Genomic DNA, 23533 nt, shown 5'->3' with positions numbered 1-23533 from the left:
TATATTTTGATCTTACAGTGTGTATATTTCCATAATAAGATTCATGTATCTTTTTATATTTAAGGTTCATTCAGGGATACTCTCGGTAGGTAATAAGGTTGAAGAAGGATATATACAAAAATCTAAGCCGTGTATGATACATGAAAGTTTCCCTATTCCTTTTATTATTCATCTTATTTATAATGAAAGACAAATTCAAGACCTTTTTCAGTCTAATCAAAACAAATATATCATTATCATTGTATCGTATATATTAACGAAATGCCAGTTTTCTCACTTGGAAGTTAAAATAATCTTATCAGCTTGTTGTGATTCAGCTTCTATCTCAATAGACTTTTCTTCCACATTTTGCACTTTATCACCCAAATTCTGTTCACACTTGTCCGCAGTTTTCGACCAAGAGCAACTTCTTCTTCTATCAGGAGATTGTGGTAAAGACCAGGAGCTACTTCTAGATCGTTTGCAAGGGGATGCAGAGCGCGATTTAGCTCGTGTAATTTTAACTTTTGAGGAAGATCTTGTGTATCGCTTGCGCTTCTCACGATGATTTCTCGAACTACTCTGAGATCTACTACGACTCTTACTTCTAGATCTTCGTCTTGACCGTGAATTTGATTTAGATTTGGATGTCCTCTTTCTTCTTCTTGTATAAGATCTGCTCCTAGACTTACTTCTTTTACGGGAATTGGACCTGTGTCTTGACGTCATTCTGGTTTTGGTTTTAGACCTCGATCTGGATTTCGATCTTGATCTTGTACGTGTTCTTGTTCTCGATCTTGACATTCTTCCTGAATACGACTTACTCCGTCGACTTCGCGATCGGGATCGTGAATCTTTCTTACAGTCTTGGCCTGCTAAATGGGCGAAATATTGATAATATTGTTCATCGTATAAATGTGGGTTAAAGTTCTGTAGAGCATTAAGGTTATGCCCACCGCACCAATTCATTCCTCTACCTCGTCCTCGGAGCATATATCTGCCTGCAAATTAAAATAATAAACTGTTCTGGAGACAAGTATAAACAGGATTTCTGCGATTAATTCGTTTCAACACTAGAAATCTAGAAAGGGCTTGGGGGTTTTAATAACACTTTAAAGGGGCCCACTTTTCCTTTGAGCCACAAAAACATTAATGAACTTTCATCATCTAAAATGCTTATTTTTAAATGGACCGACTATTGATTTTAAAATCTTTTTTACCGTACCTTTTCGTCTCCCGCGAAAATATATCAATGGTACTGACGGTATACACGGCGATGAATATCTTGGATACCAATCACACTCTAGCATTGAGTGATTAGAACTACCAGCTGTAAAAAGAAAGTATTCAATTAACACACACATTCAAAGATTTAATTGTTATAATCTTACCGTCAGTTCCAATCGGACGCGACACACTTTTTGTTAATACACTCTTAAGCCTATGTTTATTATTCTCATCATCCGTAATATTAGAGTCGTTTTCCGAACTTGAACCAGCGTCTTTTTTCTGTTTTTTCTATATTAAGAAACAAATAAATAAATTATTCACTTGAAATACATATGTAGGAATATAAAGCAAAAACGAGCCTTTTTCTTTTTGCCTTTTTTATCCTTTTTCTTCTTAACTTTTTTACTCTTCTTATCTTTCTTAGCCTCGCTGGATAAATTAACTTTAATGGAACTCTCCACACATTGTTCACCTTTCTTTGAATTCAATATTGTTATTTGATCTAACTTAATTTCTTTGTTTTCAACTTTTAGCTGAAGGAATAAAATAAAATTATTTATACAAGTAGTAATAAACACTTAAATGTTTGCACTTACTTTTATTCTATCGAAAAGCTCATCTAATAAACGTATACTTTCTAGCTGTCTCTGTGCTTTGATTAATTTCTTTTCTTCCCTAGCTATTTTCATAGAAACTTTATCCTCTTCTTGCTTACGAAAAATAGTTAAAGCTTTACGCTTACGCTTTTCTTCTCTTAAATCTCGACGCTTAGCTCGCGTTACTAATTCAGCTTTCTCCCTTTTCCTTTGAATGTAAAAACAGTTTTTGTTTAAAAAAAATTATTTGTATTCATATATTAAGTATTACTGACTTTAATTCCTCCAGATGCTGTGCTTCCGCTTCTTCCTTTCTTCGTAGTTTATCAGCTGCTAAGGCATCTTGCGCTATAAGACGTTTCCTTTCAAAATCTCTATGCGCAACAGAGCTGTCACTCATATGTTTTGTTTTGTCAAAGTCCACCTAAGCAAATTATTAAAACAGGATATATGTAATATTCTAATTTATAAATACAAATTTGTCAAGAACTATGCATTTTAGAAGAAAACCTCCAAAGAAACTTTCAAAAATAAGTTTACAAATCTCAGGATGTTATCTTTGGTTTCATTTAAGGCTGAGAATATAAAGTGATATGAATCACCTTGCATAAATTTTGAGACATTCTACTCTGTCATAAAACTATATCTAACCTTAAACTTGTATACAATTTAATAAATTGTTGATTGCTACCTTCTATAATTTCAATTTAAGATAATTGAGGTACATTCTTGAATGAAAATACAAAAGACATGGAATCAGTAGATTATTTCATCTTACTTTTATAGAGGCAGTAAGAGAATTATGACTGTCCTTTTTAAGCAGTTTCATTCCTCTCAATGCATCCATTGCTCGTACAAAATCCACATATTCGATATATTGAATATATGCATCAAAAAATATTCCATCCTCATAGCTGAACTTCTGTATCCTTGTTTCTAATCTCATTCTAGAGCGATAAGTATCTGCAGCTGGTACATCGACCCTCCTTAACGCTCCCCATTTTTTAAAGATTTTAGTTATAAGTAATTCACTTGGTACATCAGATCCATCCTCGCTAAACCACTTTAATGGTAAACCAGTTATATGTATGGTATCTGGTCGTTCCCCAGCTTTTAATTCATTCATATGTTTCGCATCTCTAAAATATGAGTCCCATGTATGTCTCGTGGGGAAGTCATCCTTTGCCTCTACTGCACGAATTTTTAAACAATTGGGGAAGCCAGCTAAATTCAACTTCTGGCAATCCAGTCTTGCAAGCACATGCTGAAGTCTGCATCTGTCTTGTAAGTCTCCTTCCAATCGAATAAATTCCAATGTACTTTTTGATACTTTTATTGAAGCAAACTTGTCTGGTAATATCAAAGAACGTATTTTTTCCATCACCTCCCATGTCGAAATTGTTTTTCCTGTTTATATCGCAGTTAAGATTCTGTAAAAGTCTGTTATACTAAAATCAATATGTAATTATTTACACAAAAATAGATATGTCATTTCCCTGAATCTGTTGTGAAAATTTAATTTGAACATTAGGAATGTATTCAATAACAGCCGATAATTCTAGCATATATAATACAATAAAAGTTTTAATCTTTTATTGCAATGAAAAATATCCTTGTAAAGAAATAGTTATGAACTGATATACTGTATGTAATTTAACAAATAAGAATATGGGACGATCATCTAATATTTTACCTGGTATCCTTAGTTGGGGAAGATTAACTGAAACATTTACTTTTGCAATTGGCTTTAAATAGAGTAATCGTGGTATGAAGAGAGGCACAGCATCACTCAGATCCCTACAGCTTCGAAATGGATTAACAACCTCGCTACTGTTAGTATCATTTATCTTTTTGTCATTGTTCATCATTGAAAAAGAAATTATTGGAGATTATTAGAAGCAATTATTTGTAACTTTTAAACAGAAAAGTTCAAGCAAAGCCGGATAAAATGAAACCTATTCAGTAAAGAGGTTGCTTTTCAAGCCTACTCCCTTCGTCCATATATCTCGGTAGATCACTCCTTTACATGATTTATACAATTCAACAATTTATAAAAAAGTTACCACGATGTACAGATTTTCACTATGACTATTTGTTTACTACTATTTCTGGGTATGTCTGAAAAGTGAATGGATCAGAATAGGGCAATAATCCAAATTATTCAGAAATTTAATGTTTAATTAAGCAAAAGAAAAATAAACAGCAGTCTTCTTGGCAGTTGGCTACTTGCAGCTGCTTGCAGCTACTTGGCTTGAATCTAACTGGACCTGTATGTAGGGCCCCTAGGAGGGTAGGAGGCCCTACTCTAGGCACTAGGCTAGGGGCTGCTAGGGGCTACATATGTATGTATGTATGTATGTATAGTGTTCTCGTCGGTGATTGGTCACCGCAATCAACGTTCTTATTCCGCTAGCGCTGACTACGTTTACGTGAAAGTTAATTCACATCCATTTTAACGCTATTTTTTTAATGGTGCTTACGAGTGGTACAATTTGTTATAATTATTCCGACAGTTTATATTAACAATAAAAGCTTTGGAATTGACGCGAAACTATTAAATGTATATGTAACATACTTCTACACTCGTAAAAGCTATGCAAAAAAAAGTACATATGTATAGTGTTAACAGCGATGTTTCGCTCTCGAGTCTCTCGAACCAGCTCGAACCTAAACGCAGTCGCTGACCGCTGAATGGGGGTGCGGCGACCACAATCAGAAGCTCTCGTCAGTGATTGCCCAGCCATAAGCCAATTGGCAATCACCCCAACCCAATCACTGACATGAGTATAGAAACTAGAAAGCGTTAATTCGTCAGTGATATTTGGTAAGAGAAAATCAGTGGTGATGATTGAGCCATCGCGCATTCACGCGCATCGTTTATGAGCACCCCTGACTTAACAGTGTAAGTGTAAAAGGTAAGGTGTAGAATAATTTAACATCACTGCTTGCTTATACATATTTATATTTCTCGATTTCCCCCTTTTCACAGCGCTTGATAGTTTCTTTTCAATTTAACTACGATGGAGGTTGAGGATGAATTTTCCGTGAAGGATTGGGACGATCTCACGAACGATTATAAAGAATTAGAGGTGAGCTATCAAGTTTATATTATAAAATCAACTACTAATTTAGATGAGGTTAGTTAAGTTCACAATCCTCTAGTAATATGTATATCAATTCTAAATACTCCAATAATACTAACTGTGTGGTACTGGAATTTGGAAAGTGTCGTTGAAGTTTGTACCCTCATTTGAACTATGTTCTGTTAATTTTTAATCTTATGTAGAGAAACAATAAACACGATAATCATAAATATCATATTTTATCAGCTTCCTTTTTGTATCATCAAAGATATTATCTGCACTTATAGTAAACTCAAGGGAAATTAATTCTTTAATTTTTTTTTCTCAGAATTTAAATAGGGTGTATGTTCAAAAATTGGAAGAAATTAGTGAGCTTCAATCAAAATGTATAAATGGAATTGTTCATCAAAGGTACAGAATGAGTGTAATGTCAAAATCACTTAAAAAGTAAGCACATTAGAATTTATTAAAATGTATAAGATATATGCAATTTATTTTTAATTCAATTTGTGTTAATTTTACAGTATAAAAGATTCAGAGACCCGTAATCGTTATAAAGATATTATGCAAAGGAGAGAGGAACAGTTGCACGATGTAGAACAAACTTTACCAAGGCCTAATGGAACGTATTTAAAAATTATTTTAGGAAATATCAATGTATCTATATTAAATAAAAATGACAAGTAAGCGACATACACTAATCATATTTTTATTGAGGTACTAACCGACGATATTAACTGACAATAATTCTTTTGCTTTCAGATTCAAGTATAAAGATGAATACGAAAAGTTTAAATTAATTTTGTCTGTAATTGGATTTGCATTGTCTGTCATTAATCTACTAACTAATAGAAGGTGACAATAGGTTTCCATTTTAATGCTGTATTGATCATATATGCCTGTGAAATATTAAAAATTTTTCTGTCTAGGTCTCTGGAACTTGTTTTTATGTTTGTCTTGGTTTGGTACTATTGCACTCTAACGATACGTGAAAGTATATTAAAAGTGAATGGTTCAAAAATTAAAGGCTGGTGGCGTTTTCATCATTTCCTATCGACCGTCGTATCCGGCGTTTTGTTGGTATGGCCAAATACGGGCCCTTGGTATGCCTTTCGTAATCAGTTCATGTGGTTTAACATGTACATCAGTAAGTGTCATATTCCTTTTGATCGTTTTTATATGATCTTATTACATTAATTAACGTAAAAGAATAATATAAAAAATTACGTCCTATAGGTATCGTCCAATATTTACAATTTCGGTACCAGCGAGGCGTGTTGTATCGTCTGAAGGCCCTTGGCGAAAGGCATAATATGGATATTACGATAGAAGGCTTTCATTCTTGGATGTGGCGGGGTCTATCGTTTCTTCTTCCATTTTTATTCGCTGGATATTTGTTCCAGCTTTACAACGCTTATATATTATATCAATTGGTTTCACATCCAGAAGCAACATGGCATGTTCCTGTACTCAGCGTTATGTTCTTAATACTTTTTCTAGGAAATGTGACGACGACGATTATGGTTATACCGCAGAAATTGCGACAACAAATGAGAGATCATCTTCCTGGTGTTTTCTTATCAAAACCGGAGCGTAAAGAAAAGCAACCTATTTTGGATAATGCAGATAAACCTAACAAGAATGAATAAGAATGCTAATGCGACATTATCTGCCTACAACAAGGCGTATGTTCTAAACATCTTTTTTTTTATTTTCCATTTATAACATTTTATATATTTATTAGCATGTCGGATGCACACTCCTACTGTTTACGAACCTTTTTCTAAATACTCTTCAATAAGAAGATTAGTTACAGAGCATTTATGGGGTATCGTAGTTTTTGGTGATGATAAAATAGTGCGGCTGGGGCGGTTAGTCATGCATTTAAAAAGATTAGGTGAATTCGTATAAAAATAGTAGGACTATTTTCAAATATATGCATATATTTGTATATGCTGTTGCAAACTTAAATTTCATAGAAGAGGCACACATTTATTTTTTAATTTTTTGTGTACTCATTAAGGCTTATATTATTTATATATTATTATCGAATAGACGCAAGTAAATATAATTATAAAAGTGGGACAGGTACCAACAATTACTGTAGAGCATTAATTGTTTGTTTTTAACGTATATATTTATTAAAATGTCAGTGTAAATAAAAGATTCGCCTAACATTCTGTCATATTTGTGATAATGGTCTAACTTACTGGCAACTAACACCTGAAGTTCTTTGTACTCTATTATTATGTATGATGTGCGAAAGTATTAACGATAAGTAGTTGTACAGCCTGCAAGTATAGGATATAAGGAACACTGTTAAAACACATTACTCAAATTCGGTAATTGCATGAACTTGATGCATACTTTAATCGTTTCTACAAATATGGTGAATTAATTTAATATCTATTTTTTCAATATAACAATGTTATTTTTTTGCGACTATTCGAGTAAAAATATAAATTAGTCTTTATCCGTCATGATTTGTATTATAATAATGTACAAAAATGATATTTTATTTATTAATAATTTGAATTGTCGGACATATTCAATTGTTTTTGTATGAAAACGATATTTAAGTGAGTTTGGCTACTAATACACAAACGAATAATTGATTACTCCGGTAAGATACGATATGATCGTAATGTGTATAGCGCGTATTTTGCACACATGCAGATATCAATGTCAGATACTATAGTACATGTAAAAGCAACAGTACGTTTAAGTAGTACATTACAAGTACAATAGGCAGTATGTACTATCTTTCTCCCTCCCTCCCTCCCTCTCTCTCTCTCTCTCTCTCTCTCTCTCTCTCTCTCTCCGGACTGGAGTAGTAAAATAACATTAGTAAAGCAGCGTAGCAATACGGGTCTACACCTACACGACGACAGGCCTTCAGCAACAATAAGACCGAGGCGTTTGGTATTGACGATCATTGACTGACACATCTTATAGTGTAGTTCGGTATAAAGATTAATTTTTATTACAGGGTATCAGGCTAAGGTTAGGCATTGAGGATACATCAATTGTTTGCAAAAATGCCAGTAAAAATATCCTGGCCTATCGTTGTAGCCACTATACATCCAAATATCGGTGGTTTGATAGGCGGTTATATTACCCGACAAAATCTCAATCCTTGGTACCAGGTAATAACATGATCCTTCATTGTTTTTCCTTTTTTTATTTTTATATAATCAGCACACAATTCGCTCCAATCAATAAGATTGCATTCTGTTTTTTGCTCGGCTAGCTCCTGTAATGTATGTAACTCTTGACATTATTTACCACGATTCCCAACACAATGTCATAGCTATTTTAAGACAAAAATTCTGCATTCTCATACAAGGAAAACGAAACGTTATTTGTGATTATTTTATCCTAAAATTCGGTCTCGAACTTTATGCACGAGATTGGTAAAAAAAAATGTATTTTCATTGTAATATCTAATCTTGTAGAAGACACTTGACTGTTATCAGTTTCTTTACGAAAATGAAAACTAATAATCGTACAGTAGTTTTCATTGCACAACTGATCGATTAAAGATAATGTAATTTATTAATGTTAAACGTTCACTACAGCATAAATGCTCTAATGGAAAACTTACTATTTGAAAGGAGAGAGTGTGAAAAGGAATAAATAATATTAATTTACTATATGGCAGAAGAATGAAATAATCTTTGGTTTTTATTTGTATAGTACAGATGAATACAAACTTAACGATACTCGATAACGCAAAATTACTTGTAAAGCAAATGAGAAAATAAATTATTTCTAATGTATATAGATATGAAAAGTGATACGTGAAGCATATTTTTTAAGTTACATCATTGAAATCTTTTTTCTAATTTCACTCCAAATTTGTCTAATTTAGGTCTGATTTTCCTGAAACATTAAAAATTTAACGTTTTCTAGCTCTATTTTATAGCTTACTATTACTTGTCACAGATATATCATTCCTATCAGTTAGATTACAATCGCGAGAATACATGATAGTTCAGTTGGAAAACAATTAGAACAGGGATATTTGATGCTATGCTTGGTATTAAATTGTCGTCTTTATTTAAAACCCGCGTTAACTTACATTTAATAGTCTCTAAAAAAGCCATCCTGGACACCACCTAATTGGGCCTTTGCTCCAATATGGACAAGCATTTATTGTACAATTGGCTACTCATCATATTTGGTTTGGCGAGATGGACCTGGATTTGAGGGGGCTACGATACCCCTTGCTCTCTATGGGGTAAATCTAGCATTGAATTGGTCATGGACGCCAATTTTCTTTGGAGCACACAATATAAAATTGGTAAACTTTTCCTTAATCAATTGTCATTTATTAGGATGACTCCAGACATTTACCAATAGCCTTTATATAACACAATTAACATTTTTCTACATTTAGATAGAGATCGCGCGTGCTTTTTTATATTAGAATTAATTTTAATCATTAAGGCTTACTACAGCACTATGCCTTTAAAAAGTTAAATTTTGATAACGTTTTACCAAAATTATTTTTGGCGTTGATTATTCATTTACATCAATAAGAGAATACATATTACGGTAAAACATTATAGCTTCGATGTGACGTCAAAAAGTCAAGTGTTATACAAAAGTTGTCGGTAGATGAAAAAGTTGTTTCGATAATATTATACTTTCCTTTACAGGCTCTATATGAGATTTTAGTACTATGGGGTAGTACCGCAGCTATGGGAATCGCGTTTTACCATATAAACCATACAGCCGGTTACTTGACCATTCCATACTTTGCATGGACTTCTCTTGCTGCTATGTTGAATTATGTGATCTACAAGGATAATAAGTCCTCGTCATCACCAGCAATAGAACAAACAAAAACCAAATAATTTTATAGTAGAATTACATAGATTAAAGTGGGCCTCGATGTTTTTTAGAACAATGTTTACGTAGTATTAAAAAAAGTCTGTCTGTAAAATACAGCAAGACATATATATATATATATATATTTTATATTCATTACATCACTAATGTTTGATGAGACGTGCCTTGCATTGAACGCACATTGCCAATTAGAATACACGTTTATTCATTGATATGAATTAAATGTTAGTCTGTCAATCATGCGTATACAATACAATATATATATATATATATATATATATTCATCAATTGTTGGGTTATTAATAAATCATAAATAAATTCGAGGAATTTACTTTCTCACTGCTCCGTATGATTGAACTTTCTGTACTTTGTGCAAACTTCATATAGTTTCCGTTACTTTATTCGGCATTCGTTTAATTAGCATGCAAAACTACTGTTTATGTTCTATTCGTATGATATTACGAGTTAGTGTTTCTTGCACAGTATAGGGCAAAACAGCTTGCACAATAACGATATTGAATATAGCACTGGTGTCGTGGATTTTGCGCTGAACTCTGTAACCGGATATCATAAGCGCTACGTAGGATCTGTCGCATAAATGTAGCCTTGTTGCTGAAGAACGTACAAGCGTTTTTCAACAGCATCTTTATCTGAAATTCAACTTTTCATTAGAGTTAAAGGAAACGACTATTGAGGAAATGGTTCACTAGAAAATAATTACATTTTAAGAGAAGAGCCTTATCTTGACTATGGCTGACATTTTGAGATAAGGAATGCAAAAGTATCTGTGCTGTGTGATATCGCTGGAAACATTCTGCAGGATTTCCAAATAATTCGTCCAACGCTGCCGATTGACACTAAACAAACAATAGCTCATAATTTTTATTACGATTTAAGTTTATTTAAAAATATACAAACGTACTATTTGGATCGCATGGTTGTACAGGATTTTATCAGCTGTGGCTCCCGTTTGTCGAAGAAGTCCCGCAGTATTGAGCTGTTTGCATTCCGTAAGACAGACTCGAAATTTCTCGTTCATCGTACTCACAACTGAAATAAATTGGCCTCAGATATATGGATATGAATGTGGAAAGCGAAAAATATATTCGCAAATCTATTAAAGATCTACTTGCGTCAATTGCCAGGGATTAAAAGTCATTACCTTCTTTAACATTAGTCGTCGGTTGCAGTCTCCCTGCTTTTAGTTGTTGCGTCGCAAGGCTTAAGCCCGAACTGAGCCATTGCAAAGCTTTTACCAGTAGTATGACTTGTTCCGCTCTCCTCTTAGTTGCGGTATTATTCGCCGAATCGAGCCCTTCCAAAGCGCTGTTTAATGGGCACGCTCTACTTTTGGCTACCTCGCGAACACAATCGCACAGTGCCACAACAAAATTCAACTTTGCCAGTATCTCGTTGTGCTCTCGCTCCAATAGCGTTTCTTCTGGTAATTCCGGAGCGATAAACGTCACTGGATGATCATCCGTAAACGTTGGATTAAATTCTGGGAAAAGATCTTGAAAGCTACCGGTCTCTGTAAATTTTAATAATTATTCCAATACACTTGGACAAATAAACTCTAACAGAAATAGTGATCTAATGAATTTACAAACCAGATATCTCCGGAAGAGTAACAGCCCTTGTACCGAATGGAATTATTGGAGAATGCCTAAGTGTATTGTTATTATCTTGAAATGTTTTGGAGGTTGGAGACCCCAATACAGCTAATGCGCCAGAGAGCAATGGAGATGATGCACTATTATTTCCCATTGAACGTCTCAACGGTGATGAGCCGCTGGATGAGTGAGAATGCTTTGCCACTGGACTTACTTGCCAGGTATTTGGTGGTGGTGGAGTTTCGCTCAATCTGACCAAATTACGTTCGGGATGTAATTTTAAAGCTACTAAATTATAGTCTTAGTTATTCTTACCGTCTACCAGGTGGTGTGCCAATAACAAATTGTACACTGGGAGGACTAAGAGAGCCAATATCTGGAGCATGAGCTCTATAAGCATCCGCACTCCGTTTCATGCTAATGGGTTGAGAGCGAGGCACAACATTTGTACTCGATCTTGCAGAGCAAGGCGACCGAAGCTGTTGATTATTCTTTTGTGTTGGAACTGGTATCGGCTCGGAAATTGGTAGGAAACTTGGTCTCGATGGACTCACGGCGTCTTTACCAGTTTGCTTAATGTACCTTTGAAAATGATATAGAAATTTATAGAACGGCGCTGCGCAATGTAAAAATTTCCTACTTACTTAACTTGCTGTGGATTATGGCTATTATCTGTGTCACTGCTGAGATCGCTCGGTACAAGTACAAAGTCCTCATCAGGACTAGAACACGGACTGTTCGCTTCTTGATCTGATCTGGTGATAACTGCAGCTCCCTCCGATACAACTAGTGCACCAGGCGATGCTGGTAGCTCTATCGTAATTGGACTTGGATCTTCTTTAATGCCCTGTAAGAAAGGATGCCCGAAGAATTCATCGAACGGCATACGATCCTTGGCATTGCGTCTCAGCAAGCCCATCAAAAGATCCGATAATTCTGGCGAAGTTCCGACAGGAATTCTAAAATATGCACATAAAACTTCAATCAGTTTTCCCTCTCAACATTTTCTTTCCCCTTTACAATAATATATTAACATACTTTGGACCTAGATTAGCATTCCTTTCATAAATTAATTTTAGAGCTTGTGGTGTATGAGCTTGAAAAGGAGCTTTTCCAGTTAAACATTGGAAAACTATGGTTCCTAAAGACCACAAATCTGCCTTAGCATCGTATTGCAGGGACATGATAACTTCTGGTGCCATGTACATGGGTGATCCGCATAAAGTTGCAGCCATAACTCCATCTCGCAAAAATCTTGCGAATCCAAAATCTGCTATCTTCAATGTAATTTGATGAGGTTGTGGGCAAGATTTGCCACAATTATGACTGAGCAATATATTCTGTGGCTTAAGATCCCTATGTACTACTCCTTTTGCATGCAATGCTTTCATTGCACCAGATAATTGTCTTAGAAACACTCTGATAGTATCTTCGGAAAGAGTACCCTTTGCTAAATAAAATTGAGAATAGAACTAATGTTATTGATACTTAATTATATAATTAATATTTGCAAAAATGCTTACCGCCCAAATAATCTGCTAAATCGCCTCCATTACAATACTCCATGACCAGGAAGACATTATGATTAGATTCCTAAATTTACCAAATAAATTAGATAATCATAAACTATATTTTAAAATATGTAAGCTACTAGAATAACTTACTTTACAATCCAACAAAGCAACTACATTCTCATGGTGAAGCTCAGTTAATTCCTAAGAAATGTCAATGCATAATAAAAATTCCATATTGAGCTATATATTTCAAGCATATTACTTACCTTCAATATCTTGATCTCCTTACCAAGTAGATTCTGTGATTTTGCCAAACTTTTTTTTGTGATACTTTTAATGGCAACAACAAAATTTGGTTTCTGTGATAAAAATTAAAAATGACAGAATAATTATGAGGAGAAAGAAAATCACACGTCGACTGTTTAAAAAATGTAGGGGACTTACTTTACGGTGCCTGCCTTTGAAAACAACGGCAAACGCACCATGACCGATCAAGTCTTTAGTATTATATTCGTAATCGCCTACAATCTCCATAATTCTGGATAATCTCTGATTCGGCAGGCTAAGAAATCTTACCGATCTCGATTTAACAAGGTCAATAGTTTACAAATACATTCTAAATGACGTAGGAAATGCATTACCCGTAGAAAGATCGATACGGGGCTGTGCAATACAGTTTGTTGACGAAGAACAATCGATCTCTGGCTGTTGCATTCTTTGTCTTGTGCTCTTACATTAGTGATGGTTCAGTGTCAAGAGAAACACGAGTAATTTTTTAATCAAACACAAACAAATCACTACAGAATTTTCCCAGCTATCCACAGCCCAGCTCTCAGAATAAACAGTTAAGAAGTGGTGTAGTAGTAGTATACTGTACTGGCCAGTACTACACTGGCCGTGAGGATATAGGATACTAAGATTGAATATTGAATGAAAAAGTTGAGAACCATGAAAATTGAGAAGTATGAGAACTTGAGAAGAGCCGTTGCAGAGACAATCAACAGAGGGCGTTGCTTGTAACAAAATATCTACCAATGAGCGTGAATAAAATGTATAGAGTGAAGTTATCTGAGCTATACATACGCGAATCAATTTCTCGCCTATGCATGCACTGGCCTGCACACGTGCACACTAGGCGACTGGCGACTATAGATAGCAAGCTGAAGGGCCTGCAGAGGGCCTCAGCCGGATGCGTTTCATCACACATCCATGAAATCCTTATTCCATACAGCCAGGTCAGATAAACACAATAATATGGAAGTGTAAGCACTACTAAGTATTAACATAATTTTACTTTGCTGCTAAATATAGAATTAACCAGCTTTATTTGTTTTAGTCTCAAAGACTGTTCAGCGTATTTGAGCAACTATGAAGTTCTAGATATATTGCAGAATATAAAATCTAACAAAAAGCAAAAGATGACACAAAATCAATTAGCAACAATAACTTATCAAACTGTAAGATATTTAGAAGATACACCATGTAAAATACAATCTCCTGAGAAAATTAAAGATTTTTTACAAGCAATAGAGCCATTTAAATTAACCAAATGTGAAAAACTTACTTTGTTAAATATCTGTCCAAAAACCGCTCTTGAAATACAATTGGTAATGGAAAAAATTTAATTACAATCCAATCTTGTCATAAAATAATCCTTGTTTTACAAGATCTTATGCTTTACTTTAGATCGTAGAAGACAGTGAAGATAGATTAACAGAAGAGGAGGTGGAATCTTTACTCCACATTATTACAAATCACTTAGAAAAAGAGCCACAAGAGACTGAAACTTGATAACTAGATAGAAAACCAGGGTATATATTATATACATTTATTTATATTAAATAAAAATGAAAATAGTATAAGTTTAAATATCATTGTGCCAATCCCTTATCCAAAAACATATTATCTTTTCTGATCTCCAAGATCATCTATTGAGTCTTCGTCAATCTGAAAGAAATGTAAAGACATTCTTATTTATAACGGTTCTCTTTTCATTTTGCTATATTTTCACAATTTAGAATTTAATTATACCTGAGGCCACTTTTCTGGGATTACATCAAACAAGTCATCTTTCACATCACCTTGTATAACAATTTCATCATCTCCCGTAACACTAGAGCCACATGCAAATTTACTACCAAAAAATTTTGCTGCTACTTTTAAATCAATGTCTGCAATCAATTAATAAATGATAAATTTATAAATTAATTTAATAAAGACAAAATTAATAAAATACAATTGCAGCTGTACCAAAAGTGCTAAGACCAGTCACAACAGTTACTGATTTTTTTTTTCCTCTTGGTGCTCTTGAGACAGTAACTAGCTTAGGAACATCTTCCTTTTTCTTTGCTTTAAGCATACCTTTACCGCCTCGTTTTTGTCGCTTCTTTTCATCCTCTCCTTCGCCTGCTTCAGGGGTATTACCATCATCTACTGTTTGTGCAAAACTACTACATTATTACACATTTTTGATAAAGCGATTCTTAAATCAATCAAACTGTTTACTTAAATTGTATTATGTAATTAAAAATACAGCATTTTTACTTACTCAACTTAACCTTTTCAAATTCCATAGGTAGATTTCTTTCCAACCATTGTTTACATTTCTCATATTCTGGGTAATATTCACAATACTATAAACAAAGCAAAACTTGTCAATATAAATTAATGGGAAACTACATATTGTACAATGAGCTTAGGTTATACAAAAATTAGAATGTAAAATTTAATACCTCAATTGGTAATGTACAATTCCCACAATATTGTACTTGAATAGGGTAAGTAATATTAGGGTTTGGTCCTAACCGTAGATTTTGCTCCTGTTCCTCTGACATTTTGCAGACTTTAAACTTATTTTTTACTAAAAAAACTCATTCGTGACGAAACGACAGTAGCTCCACCTTACTTCTCCAGTCTCCACTTCCAGTCGCCAGTTGCCGGCATTAGGTGGCTCTGGCTATGCTATTGTCTCAATGCAACTTCAGCCGCTAACGAATTGTTATTTAAACTAGGCCCAGTACGGCCCTTATTAGGGTGAGATTCACCAAGTCCGGTTTGAAGGCTAGCCGGGCTAATATGGTATACTTTCGGACTAAAGTAGTACAGTTACCGTTACATGAGCTGTATGAGTTTAGCCCGGCTAGCCCCAAGCCGGACTTGGTGAATCTCACCCTTAAGGGCCTCCGCACACAGTTTCCGTAGCTACATTACGTTACGTTAAGGCAACTACAATAATAGTTGCAAAAATTTTTTATAAATATAAAAATATCACCTCAGACCTGTTTATTACAAGCATCCTGCCTCAAAAAACTTAACTTTAGCAATCTTTTGTGTGCGCTAAGCTAAGATTAAGTTTAATCCTGCCTTAACGTAACGTAATGTAGCTACGGAAACTGTGTGCGGAGGCCCTAAGGCCCGGTTCCACAAGCCTTGTTTAAACTGGATTAAGTTAATTTTGCTATATTTTATGTCACATAGAATATAGCATAATTAACTTAATCCAGTTTAAACAAGTCTTGTGGAATCGGGCCTGAGGTCGACCAAATCCTGTAATGTAGGATTGCCAATTTGCTGTGAATTAGCCAATCAGCATACGTATTTTCGAAAAATTGGCAATCCTACATGGTAAAATTTTACCTTACAGGTTTTGATCGGACTCACCCTTACAGGTTTCAATTGAGTTAATTATGCTATAATAAATGTCACGTAGAATGTATGTAGAATATTGTGTGTGCTATATTCTACGTTACGTGTAATGTAGCATAATTAACTTAATTGAGACCCGTAGAACCAGGCCTTATTTACTGACCATTATTTATTTGGCTTTGGTTAATGGCCCGTTCGTTCCGTATGTATGTATCATTAAATTAAACAGAGAGTTAAGGTTTAGCTTCAGCCGAGCATTACTTAAGATGAGGATTGAGCTAAAATATTATGCTGAAGGTTATAGAGTGAGACAACCAGATTTAGCGAAAACGGTGTTAAGCTTAAAATCTGTTTAATGGTACAGAATACGGATCTAAGCCAATCTAAGGCAATAATCTAAAAAGCTAGGATATATATATATGTATTAAAATTGAGAGAAATGAAAGTCAATTTTGGACAGTTGGTACGTTAGCCGCTTTAAGCAATCATGGCAACACTGACTATTCACGACAATTCACGTTACTCTTTTCGCTCTTTTCTCGCGTCAAATTGATTCGCTCTGTTTCAGCTAAATTCACTCCGTACTTGTTATGCAGTAAAATGTAAGATTGCAGTAAGATAGTGTAAATATAAATATCTAAACACGGTCAATAGTATTATAGAATGGAGGTTGGTTTTCCCTGAATAAATTTTATCTTCTTTTTATAAGATTACCTTTGTTTATTCCAGCAGGACATAGAAAACTAGTTTATGTAATATTCTTTTCTCTTAACAAGGTTGATGAGTGCTCTGTAGGAGGTGATACGGGGGCTGAAGAAGACGAGGAGGATGCTTTGTCTCATGTCTCTCATACTAGTAGCAGCAGTAGCATGAGCGGTAGTGATACAACATCAGAAAGTGGTGATGATAGTGTCCAGGAACATGGTACAAGTGGAAGTGAAACTCATAGCTCAGGAGATGAAGATGATGATGAAAATGAAAATATCCAATTTTCGGAAAAAACGGAAAGCTCCGATGCACTGGTTAATTATATTTTTAATTTATACATAAATAGAAATATTAACGCATTTTTGTTACTAATGAAATAAAATCATTTAGAGATGGGAAACTTGTGTAGCGGCAAACACTAAAGTAAAACTACCTCAGGACTTTTGTGAGCACTCTGCCATTTTTAAAGAAATGTTGGAATACCCTCGAGTTTGGTATGAATGTCTTACAGAGAATCAACGACAGTCATTAGCTAATTTATTGCCAGCCTTCCCAAAGGATTGCGATGTGGAAGCTGAGACAGATAAAACATTGCAAATGCTGTTTAACAGAGAAAATCATAGGTAGTAGTTAAATATTATAATTAGGAAATTACCTATTGTACTATTTACATATGGCTCTGTTACGTTCATTGACACATAAATTGGTCGATCTATGTTGATTCAGGTTTGGAGTGGCAGCATTGGACTCATTTTATAGTCATCTTTCATCAGGGCACTTTAGACCTGATATTCGTAAAATGAGAAATCTTGTACAGAAAGCACATCAAATGCGTTTATTATTTGAAGAACGTAAACGCTCATATGAGTTAGCTGGACAATTGTTGAAATCACGTGAAAGCTTACTCTCTAATGCATACAAACAAGGTTTCAGCCAGCCAACAAATAGGTCTATATCGAAACTCAACTGGCGTAAACCTAAACCAGCAATGGGTAAGTAACTTCCTGTTAAGTAGCATAGACCAAATTTTCTGGCATTTTATGTTACCCCCCAAACACACTCCAGCCATTTGGCAGAGAAATTGATAGTAACTTCCTGGGGGCATTACTAACAAGCAATGAACCAATAGTTGAAGAGAAAACTCAGCTACGCTATATGGAGGAGCTGAGTGCTCTACGGGCTGAACTTGGAGTGAAAAACTCAAGACTAGCTGCTGATACAACATCTGAAAATGAGGAGAATTACTCACATCCCAGGTTATCTGGAATCAAGCAGAAAAAGAAGAGACGCTCGACAATATGTATGCCAGGATTTTCGATGAGGGGCCTCCAAATTGCTCATGACGATGAAGCAATTCGACCAGTCTTTTCTACGCTTCAGCGAACCGAGTATTCATCCAACAGATCCTTCCTCATGCGAGAAACTTCGGAAGAAACGTACCGTGCTATGCTAATAGCACATAAGAAACGAAGATCCCGACGAGACGTATATATATATATATATTTATATTTTTACCAAGATCAGTAGTAATCTTCGCGTGTTTAAATCTTTAAGCATTAAATCATTCTTATTAATGTTTCAGATTCATCCAGAGTTAAATACTCAGGGCATTGTACTGGCTGATTTAACTCAGAGAGCTCAGGTCGGTCAGAAACAAAAGTTTAACATCGGCACACCTATACGAGTTCCTCCTGCAAAGAAACGAATTAAATTGGAGCCATCGTTATGCCCTCCCTCATCCAGAAACTTAAGTATCAGTTCAATCAAACCTGAAAGTGATAACAGTGACTATTCTCATACCACTGACGACAATAGACACTTAAATTCTCTGGAAGTGGATCATCGATCGGTAACACCAATAAAAGCGGAGCCTCTTGATTTTTACGAATCAACTCCGCATGTAATATCCAAAAAGAAAATGTAATTATTTCCAATACAATATTTTGTGGTTAGTAGCAAAAATAATTATTGACGAGTCTTTTTTTTTTAGGAATCTAGTAGCGCAAAAAAATGTCAGATCCATCGTAACAACAACAGAAATAAAGAAAGAAACGGAAGATGTAGAACATAATGAAAATAAGGCGGAGCTGAATAGTCAAATCAATGATAAGGTTTCACTTAAGATTGAAGAACATGAAATAGATAACAAGAAAGAATTGGATTTGGATAGCATCGATATGATGCAAATTCCTATTCAACTTGACGATGGTATTGATATACTAGATGAAGTAAAGTAAGTAATTTAAATGATTAAAAGATATACAAAAAAACAACAAACTACTTTCCTAAGAGAGTTATGTTATATTCCTTTATAGATGCGAGGACGAAGCTGTAATTTCAATACCTGATAAAGAATTATTGTTACCTGGTGGAGTTGATGCAATTGATGCTAATGGTGGAGCTGAGCTGATGCAAGAGACCCATGCGTGTTTTTTCTCCCTCTTAAGAGATGCATTTGTTTCCAAAGGAGAATTCAGAATGAGTATAGCGGAAATGAAAGATGCCGTGACACTATGGCAAGGAAATCCCATTTCTCCATTAAATGACTGGTAAGAATTAAGATAAAAAAAAAATTTGTTAAAGTAAAGTATTTAAAATTTTACAATAACTTCATCGCACATAATTTAATATTAAAGGTATTCCTTATCAGTATCTTGGCCAGCATTAGTACCATTGGCATTAGGTTTTCTTGCTGGTGAACTTACGTATATTCAGGAACAGGATCAGCAACAGGATCATGAATTGGTACCGTACTTGGAGAACAAAGGTTTTGGTGTATATGCATGGATAGGGGCTGGTCGAGATTCAGATTCTCGACTTTTGAACTTGTGTACACGATTTCTTCTGCATAAGTAAAATTCTCTGTTTTATTCAATTAATGTGACCATAATTTACACGTATATGTATATTTAGTTATTAAAATTAATGCTTCTATTTTTTTGTAGGGACTCCTTAGTACCGCCTCAACCAACGCCAATAACAGCAGTGACAACAGCAACAGTAGCAGTAGCAGCAGCGGTAACAGTTGTAACAGTTGCAACGCAGCCTGTTAAACAGCAAACTCTGACAACACAAGCCAATAACAGTAACGGCACAAGTATTGATGCTGGAACTACGGCGGGTAGAAGCTCCAGCCCAACTGTAGAATCGGTAGGCGTTGAGAGCGGAACAAGTGGATCTTTAGCAGAATGGGAACCACCGCGTGCTTTGTGGCCAACTGAGTGGAAAGTCCGTCCATCAACTGTTGAAGAACGAGAAGAGTTCAGAAGGCAGGAGCGTATGCGTTACGCCGCGCCTCACAAAGCGTTTACGTACCGAATGCATGGCTACGCTTCCGTTGTCGGTCCAGTGAAAGGAATTTACCAACACAATGTCGGTGCGTATATTTCTTTAACCGAACAGTAAATAAAAAATATGACTTAGTGAATGGTATCGTTTAATTCTTTAATATATCTGAATCTGATAACAAATCGTACAACTTGGTTACAGCAGCTTCTGGATTAACGAAGCCGCGTGGACATTCCTTATTAGTTGCGGATCGGCCAAATTTCGTAACAATTTTAGCTCTGGTACGTGATGCCACCGCTCGACTTCCCAATGGTGAAGGAACGCGAGCTGATATTTGTCAATTACTCAAGGATTCTCAGTATATCAGAGAACAAACGGACAATGACGATAAAGAGGGATACCTGCACTCTGTTGTCTCGGGAGCTTTGGACAGACTACACTATGAGGCAGATCCTTGTGTGAGATATTATCCGCGAAGAAAAGAGTGGCTGTATCTACATCGTGCGCGTTCTGAATCTGAATTTGGTATGCATTAAAATACTAGCGTGTACAATTTTTGTTATTTCGTTAATGCTTATATGTTGAAAGTAAAGTTGTAATTCAATAGATATTAGCAAAATGGAAAATGTTGAAGATATTATACAGAAAATATTCATTATTTTCTTCTAGAAATGTATCATCAACAGCTCCAGGGCGTGGCAAAGAATAAGAAAAACGTGGGAAATACATCGAGAAACAAATTGGTACAACCGTCGATTAAATCAACTAATGTAAATAAAGATCAAGCATCAAGTAGTAATAAAGAAACCACACCAAAGAAGGAAAGGAAAAATACTCTCTCTGGACATTTGGCTGCGTCCAGGTAGGAAGACAAGATGGGAGCTATATGCAATAATAAAGAATCAGATGATCTTAGGAATTTTCGTACAATTACGTATAATAACGCGTATAATTTAAAGTTAATAATGAGGATTATTATTTAATTTACAGAAAAGAACAGCGTAAGCTGGAAGATAAAACGATAGGCGATCAAATTGTTGCTACAGAGTCTGCAGTTACGACAACGACGACGACAAGTATATCAACATCAGTGGTATCTGTTGCCACATCGACCGTTTCATTTACCACTGTACCAAGCGCGTCTCCTACTGTAACTACTAGTTCAGAAAGGGAAACCGTGATGACGGAGGTTAAGGCTCAGATCGTTACACCTACTACATCCAAAAAAGTAGCCTCTACCATAGGTGGAAAGCCAGTAGCAGTGGTGAAAACAAGTGCGCAGAGCTTACTGCAAACTAATCAGCAACATTTTCCTCATCATCAAATTCAAGTATCCACATCGGCGGGCTTACAAACTATTAGACTCTCAGGTCATTCGGTTTTGCATTCAGCACAATCGGTCGCTGCCAGCGCAAGTGCTAATGCTGCAAATGTTGCATCAAATTTAACAACAATATTTTCTACTGCTAAGACACAGACACAAGCTACGCAACAGCAACAGCAAGCAATTATAACGAATCAGACAGGCAAGAGTATTTTGCAAACGACTAACTTGAAGCCGCAACAAGGGCAGCAGCATGTTTTACCTGGGAAAACTCTATTAGCCTCGCAAATAAAACTAGTTAGCTCGGGACAAATTAAGTCACTATTGACGGGTCATGGCCTACAGGGACAAACTATATTTATAAAACAATCATCGCCGGTTAACAGTCAAGCAGCACAATTACAGCAGCAACAGTTAAAGGTAAATTTCATCATAGTCGAACTGTGAAGCATCTTTGTGGTGTCTAAAAAAATGTTGAGCATCTTTGTATGGTTTTTTTAATTAGCAACAGCAGCCACCTCAAACAATACAGCAGCGTGTTGTAACTGGTCAACAGCAACTACAAGCTCCGGGAATGCAGCGCATTATAGCACAAATTGGCGGAAAACCGATCGCGGTTCAAATACAGCAATCACCTCAACAACAACAGCAACAGCAACAAAAGATACTGGCGAAAGTTCTAACCAGCTCGGGCGGTGGTCAAATAATTTCTGTTGAAAATTTATTAGCCCAGAAGGGCTTAAAATTAGCGACTACCACTGGTCATGCGACTCAACTTACTAGGCAAGGGAAACAAGTTATCCAAGCTCAATATCAGGTAGGTTTAAAAATAAACTGTAAGTTTGATCGCTGTCTAAGAATCCATTATAAAGATATAGAGAGTATTGAGGAAGTATGAATGTTTCGATTGCTGTATTGGTTTTAGGTAGTTTCACAAGCACAGACGTCCACTGGTCAGCCAAAAATAATCGTCAGTACACAGCAACAAACGTCCCAAAGCCCGCAACCTCAAACCGTACGGATGGTTACAGCGCAGCTAGCAGGGAAGCCTATTGTACTAGCAAGTGGTAATAAAAATGTTGGCGTGGGTGTCAGTGGTAGTGGAAGCATGGTTCTGGGGAAACAGCAGACTTCGCAGCAACAGCAATCGGCGCAGCAGCATAGTCAGACACAACCAATTATTTTACCAAGTCAATTACTCAACATTAAAACGCTGCATGGGCTGAAGGTGATACCTACGCCGACGGGTTTAAAAACTACCGGGGCCGCAGTATATGCTAGAGTGATTGCCCCAACGACAATTACTTCAACTCAATCTGCGGCTACACAGCAACAAACGTTGCCAGCAGCTGCAGCCCAATCATCGAGAAATACTTCGTTCGGCACTCCTTGACAAAATTAAAGCTGTACCTTCACTTAAAAATATTGTGTTCATCCCATTTATGATCGTTCTTATCCATGTTGGATAATAAAACTGACTTGTACATGATGGGCATGGATTTCTATTGTGGTGCAAGTGTGTGTAAAAATAAGTAAGTAGAGCACAGAATGTTCTCTTTATTATTTGAGCTAATCAATAAAATGTGTATAATTAGATTGTACAACGCAGTTACTAATTGTTGTAAGCTAACTGCGATCCGCGAGCCCATTAAATGGAGTTGTTGGGTAAATAAAACAAAGTGAATTCTAAACGGTAAAT

At 35.6% G+C, this 23533-nt stretch overlaps 7 protein-coding genes across 20 annotated transcripts; 4 read left to right on the top strand and 3 right to left on the bottom strand.

The window, feature by feature from the left end:
- Positions 1–130: 130 nt before the first annotated feature.
- Positions 131–4061, bottom strand: LOC136781139 (A-kinase anchor protein 17A-like). 7 transcript variants are annotated; one of them, XM_066739882.1, is made up of 9 exons: positions 3761–4061; positions 3499–3608; positions 2584–3253; positions 2081–2229; positions 1806–2013; positions 1569–1742; positions 1371–1497; positions 1205–1309; positions 131–980 (listed from the first exon to the last, which is right to left on the bottom strand). In XM_066739882.1, exons 3-9 carry the CDS (start codon positions 3184–3186, stop codon positions 274–276), a joined length of 2073 nt encoding a protein of 690 aa, XP_066595979.1. In that variant the 5' UTR covers positions 3187–3253; positions 3499–3608; positions 3761–4061; the 3' UTR covers positions 131–273. The 7 variants fall into 7 exon arrangements, with proteins under 7 accessions (XP_066595979.1, XP_066595978.1, XP_066595980.1 ...); XM_066739881.1 differs by having other exon boundaries at positions 2584–3245; XM_066739883.1 differs by having other exon boundaries at positions 2584–3235.
- A 466-nt stretch (positions 4062–4527) lies between these two features.
- LOC136781093 (transmembrane protein 120 homolog) lies at positions 4528–7659 on the top strand. Of its 3 annotated transcripts, none has more exons than XM_066739807.1 (7): positions 4528–4707; positions 4795–4894; positions 5217–5335; positions 5413–5571; positions 5651–5743; positions 5818–6035; positions 6125–7659. In XM_066739807.1, the coding sequence occupies exons 2-7, from the start codon at positions 4826–4828 to the stop codon at positions 6535–6537; spliced, it is 1071 nt and encodes a 356-aa protein (XP_066595904.1). In that variant the 5' UTR covers positions 4528–4707; positions 4795–4825; the 3' UTR covers positions 6538–7659. The 3 variants fall into 3 exon arrangements, with proteins under 3 accessions (XP_066595904.1, XP_066595903.1, XP_066595902.1); XM_066739806.1 differs by having other exon boundaries at positions 4528–4720; XM_066739805.1 differs by lacking the exon at positions 4528–4707 and having other exon boundaries at positions 4753–4894.
- Positions 7660–7665: 6 nt separating this feature from the next.
- On the top strand, positions 7666–10065 carry Tspo (Translocator protein). The gene is made up of 4 exons (XM_066739814.1): positions 7666–7810; positions 7878–8034; positions 8979–9191; positions 9550–10065. Exons 2-4 carry the CDS (start codon positions 7927–7929, stop codon positions 9745–9747), a joined length of 519 nt encoding a protein of 172 aa, XP_066595911.1. The 5' UTR covers positions 7666–7810; positions 7878–7926; the 3' UTR covers positions 9748–10065.
- A 137-nt stretch (positions 10066–10202) lies between these two features.
- On the bottom strand, positions 10203–13717 carry Atg1 (serine/threonine-protein kinase unc-51-like protein Atg1). Its single transcript, XM_066739797.1, has 12 exons — positions 13314–13717; positions 13136–13228; positions 13020–13070; positions 12879–12948; positions 12394–12805; positions 12000–12314; positions 11671–11937; positions 11353–11606; positions 10905–11273; positions 10665–10792; positions 10464–10599; positions 10203–10392 (listed from the first exon to the last, which is right to left on the bottom strand). The coding sequence occupies exons 1-12, from the start codon at positions 13401–13403 to the stop codon at positions 10319–10321; spliced, it is 2259 nt and encodes a 752-aa protein (XP_066595894.1). The 5' UTR covers positions 13404–13717; the 3' UTR covers positions 10203–10318.
- Positions 13718–13943: 226 nt separating this feature from the next.
- Polr3I (RNA polymerase III subunit I) lies at positions 13944–14985 on the top strand. 2 transcript variants are annotated; one of them, XM_066739816.1, is made up of 4 exons: positions 13944–14131; positions 14206–14476; positions 14556–14680; positions 14888–14985. In XM_066739816.1, the coding sequence occupies exons 1-3, from the start codon at positions 14079–14081 to the stop codon at positions 14658–14660; spliced, it is 429 nt and encodes a 142-aa protein (XP_066595913.1). In that variant the 5' UTR covers positions 13944–14078; the 3' UTR covers positions 14661–14680; positions 14888–14985. The 2 variants fall into 2 exon arrangements, with proteins under 2 accessions (XP_066595913.1, XP_066595912.1); XM_066739815.1 differs by lacking the exon at positions 14888–14985 and having other exon boundaries at positions 14556–14794.
- DENR (density-regulated protein) lies at positions 14684–17302 on the bottom strand. 2 transcript variants are annotated; one of them, XM_066739813.1, is made up of 6 exons: positions 17229–17302; positions 15602–15876; positions 15418–15502; positions 15120–15278; positions 14901–15040; positions 14684–14816 (listed from the first exon to the last, which is right to left on the bottom strand). In XM_066739813.1, the coding sequence occupies exons 2-6, from the start codon at positions 15701–15703 to the stop codon at positions 14772–14774; spliced, it is 531 nt and encodes a 176-aa protein (XP_066595910.1). In that variant the 5' UTR covers positions 15704–15876; positions 17229–17302; the 3' UTR covers positions 14684–14771. The 2 variants fall into 2 exon arrangements, with proteins under 2 accessions (XP_066595910.1, XP_066595909.1); XM_066739812.1 differs by having other exon boundaries at positions 15120–15302; positions 17229–17293.
- On the top strand, positions 17058–23228 carry LOC136781086 (nuclear factor related to kappa-B-binding protein). Of its 4 annotated transcripts, none has more exons than XM_066739792.1 (15): positions 17058–17183; positions 17291–17536; positions 17613–17845; positions 17949–18214; positions 18352–18707; positions 18805–19142; positions 19213–19455; positions 19538–19771; positions 19859–20074; positions 20168–20598; positions 20715–21035; positions 21180–21372; positions 21501–22254; positions 22340–22651; positions 22760–23228. In XM_066739792.1, exons 1-15 carry the CDS (start codon positions 17178–17180, stop codon positions 23225–23227), a joined length of 4617 nt encoding a protein of 1538 aa, XP_066595889.1. In that variant the 5' UTR covers positions 17058–17177; the 3' UTR covers position 23228. The 4 variants fall into 4 exon arrangements, with proteins under 4 accessions (XP_066595889.1, XP_066595888.1, XP_066595887.1 ...); XM_066739791.1 differs by having other exon boundaries at positions 22340–22655; positions 22764–23228; XM_066739790.1 differs by having other exon boundaries at positions 20712–21035; positions 22340–22655; positions 22764–23228.
- Positions 23229–23533: the final 305 nt, after the last annotated feature.

This window comes from Prorops nasuta, unplaced genomic scaffold (assembly GCF_024137725.1).
Source record: "Prorops nasuta isolate Cenicafe-Biocafe unplaced genomic scaffold, Cenicafe_Pnas_1.2 PNAS00021, whole genome shotgun sequence".
Classification (NCBI taxonomy): domain Eukaryota; kingdom Metazoa; phylum Arthropoda; class Insecta; order Hymenoptera; family Bethylidae; genus Prorops; species Prorops nasuta.
Note: the sequence above shows the minus strand (reverse complement) of the source record. Positions and strands in the feature narration are given on the sequence as shown.